The sequence below is a fragment of the Rhagoletis pomonella genome, unplaced genomic scaffold (genome assembly GCF_013731165.1).
Source record: "Rhagoletis pomonella isolate Grant_MI unplaced genomic scaffold, Rhpom_1.0 Rhpom_scaffold_00006, whole genome shotgun sequence".
NCBI classification, from domain to species: domain Eukaryota; kingdom Metazoa; phylum Arthropoda; class Insecta; order Diptera; family Tephritidae; genus Rhagoletis; species Rhagoletis pomonella.
The window spans coordinates 81,771,555-81,781,169 of record NW_023458560.1 but is presented as its reverse complement, the minus strand read 5'-3'; the positions used below and the strand labels follow the sequence as shown (position 1 = coordinate 81,781,169).

The 9,615-nt window shown below is 36.7% G+C and overlaps 1 protein-coding gene across 3 annotated transcripts in view; it reads right to left on the bottom strand.

The window, feature by feature from the left end:
* LOC118741471 (dnaJ homolog subfamily C member 7) overlaps nucleotides 1-9,265 on the bottom strand; it is a 29,012-nt gene extending 19,747 nt beyond the window's left edge. Inside the window, exons 1-2 of one of the 3 annotated variants that reach the window (XM_036473459.1) lie at nucleotides 9,017-9,265; nucleotides 8,751-8,914 (exon numbers count right to left, since the gene is read on the bottom strand). In XM_036473459.1, the coding sequence (XP_036329352.1) occupies nucleotides 8,751-8,863 (113 nt within the window). In that variant the 5' untranslated portion in view covers nucleotides 8,864-8,914; nucleotides 9,017-9,265. Of the gene's footprint in view, nucleotides 1-1,340; nucleotides 1,478-8,750 lie in introns of those variants that run through there. The other 2 variants (XM_036473458.1, XM_036473460.1) reach the window with 2 other exon arrangements.
* Between the last annotated feature and the right edge of the window lie 350 nt (nucleotides 9,266-9,615).

Genomic DNA, 9,615 nt, shown 5'->3' with positions numbered 1-9,615 from the left:
TATCATTAATAAAAAGAACAAAGAGTAAAGGTCCTAAGATGCTACCCAGATGATGCAGTAAATAGAGTAGAAGATATGCCCTCGATTGAGACCACGCAGCACCTATTACTTAAATAAGAATTCAGCCACTTCAGGAATATAGAGTGGAAACCCAGCGTGGCAAGCTTGCGCAACAGAATGCAATGGGATACTTTGTCGAATGCCTTGGAAAATTCAGTGTATATACCATCAACTTGGAGCCCAGAAGAAAACGTGTCAATGCAGTATTCACTAAAGACCGCTAAGTTAGTAAGCGTAGACCGTCCAGCGACAAAGCCATGCTGGTGAGGTGAGATTAAACTCTTAACGGCAAAGTACATTTTCTCCTTCACTATACTTTCGAATAGTTTAGAAATTGTAGACAGCTTGGAGATTGGCCTGTAGTTAGTAACATCATTCTTTTTATATACGATGAAATTAAATATAGGGAGCCATAAGCAGGTGATCCCCTTAGGCAGATACACAATTGATCCAAAATGGTGTCCAAATTCCAAAGAGTTACTTGACAAGCCCGTAATCTCCGTTGTACCGCAATTAGCACATCACCTCCAAGCGAGCAGCCCGTTTTTATTGCATCTCGGTCTTTACGAAAGACATTATATACTTTGGCATCAAAAAACTCTTGATCAAAAAAGTCGGTACTCAGCCACGTTTCCACAAAGATAATAACTCCGAATAAGCACTTAAAATGCATTTAGTTGGTACCTCGGTGCGCGTTTTTTTTTATTAATCTTTTTTTGCCAGAGATAAAGAAATTGCTCCCGGGACGTCACAATGCATAGATTTTGGATTACTCTCCTCAACAGAATCTGATATTATGGTTACTAACTCTAATCAAGATTCTTTTCTAAAAAATGACACTGACGGCCTTGCCCCTATTTTGTAAAACAGTGCAGGTCTTCGATTTCTCTATGTATCATCTTCAATCTCTCTCTTTCTACTGGTATGTTTTTTCAATCGGTGGAAGTTCGCCTCTATCACTCCAGTCTATCGGGTCCTTTGGGATTACTTTAAAAAATACAAATTCTCTCTTTCCAATGCCTTTCCAATTAGAACTGCGAAAAAATCTAAACACTATGTCGTAGATTATTTAACATTTATTAACAAATGCAAAAATCACCAGTCAATAATCACATATGAATTTTTGTTTTGATCTTCCAGATAAAAAAAAGGTGTGAATTCGTGCCATTATTATTGTGAATTATTTATTTAAACTTAAAAGAATTTGAAAACCAATTGAAGAGGTAAAGGAGCACACTGGAAGTGTATTAGTTGCTGCACAATTTACAGTTTATACTTACTAAATCATCTTTGCCAAAGCCCTCTCAAAACTGGTTTTCATTGATCTCAATCTCAAATACTAGCTGCACTGATAAGGCGGATCAGACACTCTTATTGAATTTGGTTTAAACGTTTATTTTCCAACAATAATCAGCTTTTAATTGCATAAACAATTCGCAACCAATCAGATTGCTGTAGGTTTCGAAGATTTTTTATTAGAGTTGACGTCAATTAAGTACAGTTATGTGGGTGAGATTTTTTTTGGGTCACTGGCTATTTTTTTTCGTTCAATCAAATTTGCTCACAATGCATTTCTTAAAGAAAAAAAAAACCAAAAGAATATGCTTTCGACAAATAGGTTATCACACGCAAACTCACACAAACTTTTATGCAAAATATGCAAAAGCAATGGTTAAAAATTTTAAGTGAAAGCAGCTATATTTAGCCTCGTTTAGTATGCACATGTATGTATGTATTGTATAAATATTTGTAGCAAAGAAAATTATGATTATTTATTTTCTATTTTGGACGTTAAGAAATAAATATCAAAATAAACATTTGACAGGAAATTCTAGTTTCGCCGCAAATCTATCTATGTATGTATGTAAATTTATTCGTTAAGAGCCTTGGAGTCAAATGGTTACGCGAATCTTTTTATAACACTTTAGAGCCCTACTGTCCGTCCTAATTGTTCGCACCGGTGCACAAAACGCACTGAAACGCACTTGGCGCAGTGAAAAGTGCAACGCGCAACATGGACACGAACATATCCGCCAACCGACGATTGCTGAGGCACTATTCTCACGTGGTATGTGTACATGCATACATCTGTATGTATATGTATGTAATAAACATAAGTATGTATGCAGGTTTGTTGTTTAAAAACTGCCAAGAGAGCTTGGCTATGTGCATACGAGTGATTGAGGTGCAGCCGCGGTCAAGTTATTAAAACCGACCAAAATGTGTTATAAATCATATAAAAAATTAGCTGTTAGCTTTTATTATTTTATCATCAACAGGTCTGTTCTGCGCTGGTAAAATAAAAGTTTTGTAACCGGTAATTAAAGGTCCTGTCAAATTTTACACCCTTTTCGCATCCCATAAGCTGGTAACAAATTATTTCCCCGTGAAATATGCAACGCCAGAATTTCCACAATTCTTCATAGCTGAATTGGCAACATATGTATATTGGTAGTAAAATTTTCCGGTTAAAAAATCTTCGGTAACGTGCAGCAGAGACCAGTAAGCCTCGGAAATGTACGGCGGCCTCGTAAATGAGCAGGCGAAAATATGGTAAACTTATACGGACGATAAACTCAAGTCAAAACAATCGTTTTTCCCAAACAAGTTTCTCAATTTTATATGTTATACATTTGTTACACATTTGTTATACATTAAAATCACCGCCAGGGCCGACAATTTTAAGCGTTTGCTTGGAATTGCTTATTTTACTTATTCAGAGCTTCCAAGCTCAATTTTAACAACCATGCATATATTGTTTATTTTGTTGGATAAAGTACGGATCTCTTAAGTAACGGTTGAGAAAAATTTGTTATTATTCCGTGTGTGTGAATAATAAGTGTCCATGGAATTTCGACATCTCATATTTCAAAGCCTGCGGTCTTACTCTTTCCTCATGAAAAACTTTAGAAACCCTTAGTGGAAAGCTTAACAAATTTCTTAAGATCTCCGTACTGCTGAAGAAAATTTTCCTCAATAAATTTTTCTTGAGCATATCTTACGCTTTTTCGTATGGAGTTATAGTTGTTGGGATCTTGAGATTTAGATAAAACTATTAACAGTAAAGATAGCTTTTATTTAGAAAAGTTTTATTTGTAACAAAAGCAAACAAAAAAAAAATAAGTGGAAAATTCTCGTTTGGTCTTATTTTAACTATTTTATGTTATTGGGGCTTATGAAAAACGAACTTAGCGATTGCTTTTTCTGAAAATTTCAGACCGTAAATTTATTTAAAGAAATCGAGTAAAAGGCCTGAAATTTTAAGAAAAAGCAATTGCTTAATTTTTATTCATAAGGCCCATTGCATTTTTTTCCGACTTTTTCTGATGTGACTACTGCTCTTGCCACCGTAGTTGAGTACTTAAGAGGTACCTACTGTCGCTCCGGAGGTCCATAGTTCAATTACTGGTCCCAGCAACATAAAAAAAAAATCATTTTTCATCACCAAATAACCGAACATATAATTTAAAACTATTTTAGGGTTGACCTTAAGCTGGAAAAGGCCTTGAAACAGTCGAATCACCCGAAACTTTTATTGAGAAGTCAAGATTTGTATGAAATGAAAAAAAAAAACAGTTCAATAAAACAAAAATCCGGTTTAATCGATATTCGAAAAATAAAAATTGCAATAAAAATAAATAGATATAAAAAAAAACGGTGCAAACCGGTTTCGAAAAAAAAAACAATTCAATCACCCTAATTGCTATTGAAGGTCGTTTACCGTCTATTCAACGCTCTTAAAGGACCAGCGCAGATATTTATTGTTTGAGAATATCAAGCAACACGTCGATTGCAATTCTCGATCCTTGAAACAAACTGTAAAAAATAACAAAACATTAAACTGTACTTAAGTTAAGCGAAAGTAACTACACTCACGTCCGTAAACCTAGCTGACCCAAGTCGCCAAAAATCAATACAAATTAGCAAGGAATTAGGTGTCTTTTAGGTGTTAATTAGGACTTCCAAACCGAGAGGACCGAGAAATTCGCAAAAATTTTAAATTTAGGTTTTAAATTTTCCAAATATATGCTGGAATTAGGTGTCTTTTAGGTGTTCTTCAACGTCACTAAAACTAATTTAGTAGCTCCATTGGTTTCCGAGAAATTTCCAAAAAGGTGTGGGTCAGCTATGTTTACGTAAGGCTGGCTGACCCATCGTTAAATTTAGGTTTTAAATTTTCCAAATATATGCTGGAATTGGGAGTCTTTTAGGTGTTCTTCAACGCCACTAGAACTAATTTAGTAGCTTACGTAAACCTAGCTGAGCCACAAAGTTTTGCGAATTTCTCGGAAACTAATGGAACTCCTAAATTAATTTTGGAGGCCCTAATTAACACCTAAAAGTCACCTAATTCCTTACTAATTAACAGCTAATTCCTAGCTAATTTTTATTGATTTTTGGCGACTTGGGTCTGCTAGGTTTACGGACGTACTATACTCACTTCTTGTTACGGCTGTCATGGAATGATTGCAGAGTTGTTACCAGATTGCTTACGGGGCATATGCTGTGGCTGATCATGCACAAAGAATGGGTATCACAAACGTGGCCAGATGCTACTCATGCAACGGATGGAGTCACCTAAGAATCTGTTCTGGCCTTCGGTCTCAGCGGGAGTGGACCACAAGCTTTGTGGCTTCCTGTTGCTCAAGCCAAATGGCACCATCAGCTTCCACGGCTACCCGCTCGCGCAACGCGCGGGTGCGAACCAGCACTCGAAGAGCCTGCACGGCTCCTAGAAGGATCCCTGAGCAATAGCAAAGCTCCCGACCCATCAACCCTCACACCAATCTACCGACCGCTCCAACTCTCGCGTGCGAGCCAAGCAGCAGCTCCTGGCTGCCCACACCATCTGCTCCGTGTGGCACAACAGAGTATACCGGAATGTAACGTCAGACAAATGCAACACATGTCCCTGCTGTAGAGCACTGCCGACGCAAACAACATCACACCCACTGCAGCAACAACAACTGCGTCAAACGCAACAGGCCCAAGGTAGACCCCACACGTCCCTCACTCCCCGTATCGCGACCAGCCTCCCAAGGCATACGAAGCTCTTACAACTTAACTGCAACGGACTCCAAAGCAAGATTAAAGAGAGAGAGAGAGTCTTTATGGGTCGGCACAGTATCTCACCTTTGTTGGGCTGCGCCGCCTACAATGTGCTCCGTAAAGATCACGAGCGAGATAATGGTGGTGGATTAGCGTTCAACCTAGACCACACAGTGCAGTATCGGCTTATCGAAGAAGACATCGACCCGAGGGACACTACCCTATAATGTCAGGGCAAAGTTGTGTGGTCAGGTGATGTCGGGCTCGAGATATTTAACGTGTATATACCCTCTGTCACCTGCTGCCCGGTAGGTTATCACCCTGACATAGGTGCGCTACTCAGAGGTGAAAACGGAATGGTAGTAGGTGACTTCAATGCGCACCACGATCTTTGGCCATCAACACTGGCTAATGATCGTAGCAGAAATCTTTTGGCTGAGCAGATAGACGATTCGACATTCTGCACCATGAACGACGACGCCCCACCAGGATTGTGGTCAGCTGCAGCAGCTCGCCAGAATTAACAATTGGTAGCGCTGGTCTGATAAATAGCATATAATGGCGAACTATGCTAACTCTAGCATGAGACCATCTGCCCATAATCATCTCGATCAATAAGCCCACTGACTTTGCACCCGCGGACCACCGAACCTACACCAACTTTAACAAAACGGATTGGAACGGCTTCGCGGAAGTTAACATATATAACACAAATTTGATATAAACCTGAAGCAATACTTTAACGATGTATTAATTTTATAAATTAAAGAAGCAACTTTGAATGAACTCCTCCAAAAGACCTTCTGAAGTACGTCCAACAAAGGCCCTTCTATGGGTAGCGAAAGAAGAAGCCCTTCTATTGATGCCATTCCATACAAAAAAGGAAGAAGACAGGAATGTAGAGTGGAAGGCCTCTTGGACTCTCAGGAAGGCCTTTCGGAAGGGCTCTTAACTTCTGAAATTATCTACTGGGTTATAAAAGGATGTATATTTAATACAGCCATGCACGACTAACATTTTGGCGAGCACGTTTTCAACTCGCATTCGTATTTTTAATTTTTTTCTGTAGTCCAGCAAATCCCGCGGATCCCACATGTGTTATCCGTGATCCCGCAGAAATGGCGCGGGATAGATGTAATAGAGTGGGGCAGTCAATTTTCCAACTCAGAATATCATGTAAAACATCAGACCCGAGATAATCCGACTACTAGACTACTACGAAGAGTGTGTGATCAATTTACAGCGAGATATATATGGTAGAGTAGGGTTTTCAAATCTAATTTGAGCTAAACCAAATCTTAAAAACATTTTTGTACACGTTCAATCCTGTTATGGTGAATTTCATAAGGAGGATTCCATATTATAGAGGCATATTCTGGTTTGGACTGACAAACGCAATATATATGTAAAAGCTTTCTTGAATTGAGAAACATGTCGCTTAATGAAAGCTAATGAGGAGAACGCTTTAAGAATAATGTAATTAAGATGTTCGAAAAAAGTGAACGATGAATCAAACACGACACCTTGATCCTTAATTTTGGTACTCGAGTTAAGGACAACATTCAAATGTTTTGTAAATGTTATAGTGTAAGAAGAAAGTAACGGCGAACGAGACTTGAAATAAGGTACAGAGCAACATTTATTTAAATTTATTGCTAATTTAATACACACCACTCAGAGAAATTATTAAGCTCAGCTTGATGGACAAAAATATCTGAAGCATTTTCAATTTCTTAAACACTTTCAGGTCATCTGCATATAACACGTAATCACAATGTTTAAAAGAAGCGCTGGAATCATTCATGAAAAGAACAAAGAACATAGGGCCCAAAATACCGCCTTGCGGAACTCCAGAAGTCGCAGTAATAGGGAATGAGCTAATCTCATCAACTACAACTTTATTGACTGTATTGGAGAGGTAAGACTGGCTGCATTCCAAAACGTCAAAATACAAAGCATCAGTATCTTTTATTTCTAAACTTCAGCATATTGTAATTCCAAAAGTGCGCAACCAAGGTTAGATGCTAGTTTTCAACTAGATTGCGCAAATTAGACCTTTTCTCCAAGTGCTGTTTAGAAATAAAAGACACTGATGCTTTGTATTTTGACGTTTTGGAATTCACCCACTTTATCCAGGACAGGAAGCTTGAGTGAATACCAAAATGTTTTAACTTCTGCAGGAGTAAATTATGTGACATACGATCAAAAGCTTTAGATTTATCAGTGTAGATGGTACACTTGAAAAACACGGTTAGGTTATAGTTATGTACACTCGAGCGCCCTGGTAAAAACCCACGTTGGGAAGGGGATATTGAAATTTTAATAGCATATGGAAGTTTACTACTAAAAATCTTTTCAAATAATTTCGCAATATTAGGAAGCTTAGAAATAGCAAGATAATTGGTAATGTCAGTTTGCTAGCAAAAACAACAGGGGGTGTAGAGGGGGTCCTCCTAATTTTAAATCTGAAGGCCCCCCCCCCTCCGGAGGCTTATAGTTTTTAAATAATTAGTAGTTAAAGTTGCAAAAAAGTCAAATTCAACCTCTTTTTATTTTGTATAGCGATTGAAGTGAAACTTCGGTGCTGCCACACTTTATCGTGATGATATTTTATTATTTAAAATTTTGAATTATTTATTGCTCAATAAATAGAAAATTTTATGTTTGTTGTTTGAAGACTTTTATTTTAATGATTTTAAAAACTTTTCATTTAGAAATTCAAATAAAATCTAAGTACAAATGAACAAATAAAAATTTTACAGGTATAAGAGAACCCTTATACCCTACACACACATCCCAAAAAATTTCGAAAAACAAACTGAAAACGGAAACAATGAAAACGAACGATTTTTTAATGCATATTTTCACTATATGTATATCGAAGCGAAAGCGCGAATTTGCAATATATTGTAAGTATTGATATTTTTAAGCACCCCCATTTTTTTATTAAAAACTTTCAATATACATTGAAATATTGAATTTAAACAAAAGCGCCGCAGGCGAAAATTTGTAATAAACAAATAATTTTTTAAGCAAAAAACAAAACCGACTTCAAATCTCATATAAAAATTTAGGAGTACCGTTAACTTTTCATGATCCAATGATCGGATCTATACCAGATTAGTATGGGACCACCTCTGAGAGACTACCTTTCCAATGCAAAAAGAATTTGTGAAATCGGTCTAAAGTTATGCGGTTACATAAAAAAAAAATATTCCGAATTGATAACGTCCTCCTTTTCTTGAAGGCGGTTTTTCGATTCGAAAATTTTCATTATATATCGAGGTATTGAATTTAAAAAAAAGCGCCTCAGGCGAAAATTTGTATTTAAATATTGTTTTATTCATTTGCTTATGAAAAAATGATGATATATACTTTGCCTGAAATAGGAAATGGTCCATTATTGGAAATCTCAGCCAAATATCACCTAACTTAATCAGCTGACGACTAGTGTATATAAAAATTATTTTTACATACATACATACATACATATGTATGCATATAAGTATATATGTATGTACATGCATACATACAGTTGATATAGATGTACTTGTATTATGGTTTTTATCTACATATTAAACCCCCAAACAAACCATCAAAGTATCTTCTATTTTCCTTGCTAATTATAATGGGGTACTCACGTAGCATTGTCCTTGGGAACGATTTGCTCGGAATCCAATTCTACTGTCTCTACTTCCATGTCGGATGATTGGTCCTGCTCGTTGTCACTATCTAATACAATCACTTCATCCATCAAAGAGAAGTCACGTAGGAGTTGCTCAACTTCGCTGTTCCAATTTTACACCTAAATAATAATAAAAAATATGTTGGAGCAACCGATCAAGACGAACACGAATTTACGAACGTATAGAAGCAAAAAAAAATTTAGAAACACGCGTGTGCGAACTTCGACTACCGATTTTCAACTTGTAGATAATTATCGGCAAAGAAACGATTTGCAATTATAAACACTACACGAAGAATATGACCACAATATACCAATACTCCAAAATTGCCTCTATATTTTAAGACCAAACAATTTTTTTTTTTACTTTCTTTGGGTTTCTTTCAAACAACTTTTTCTCACAATATTTATAAGCAAAACGAAAAAGAAAAAATTTCGAGCCAGTCTACACGTAGGAATGGCCACGATTAATCATTTGACTACAATAATCGATTGGTGTGATATATTTACGATTTAATACTAGCTTTGTTTCTTAACAGATAATTATCACAGATTTTGACTGGATTCTGCTGGAAAGCGTTTCTTAGGGCCTGTGCCAATCGGTAACTTTTTTCTCCGTGGTTAGACGGGGTGGAAAAATTTGCTATGGTGTACAAATAAATTGAATTTTGCTGTGCCAAATGCAGAGTTAAATTTTGACAGTTGAATACCAAACAAACGCTCGTGCGAAAGCTTTATTTTTGTGTGTTGCTGAAATTCTTAAAATTTATATTTATTTTATAATTTGCAAGTAACGTAAGCTTCTTTATGCTGTTTCAGCT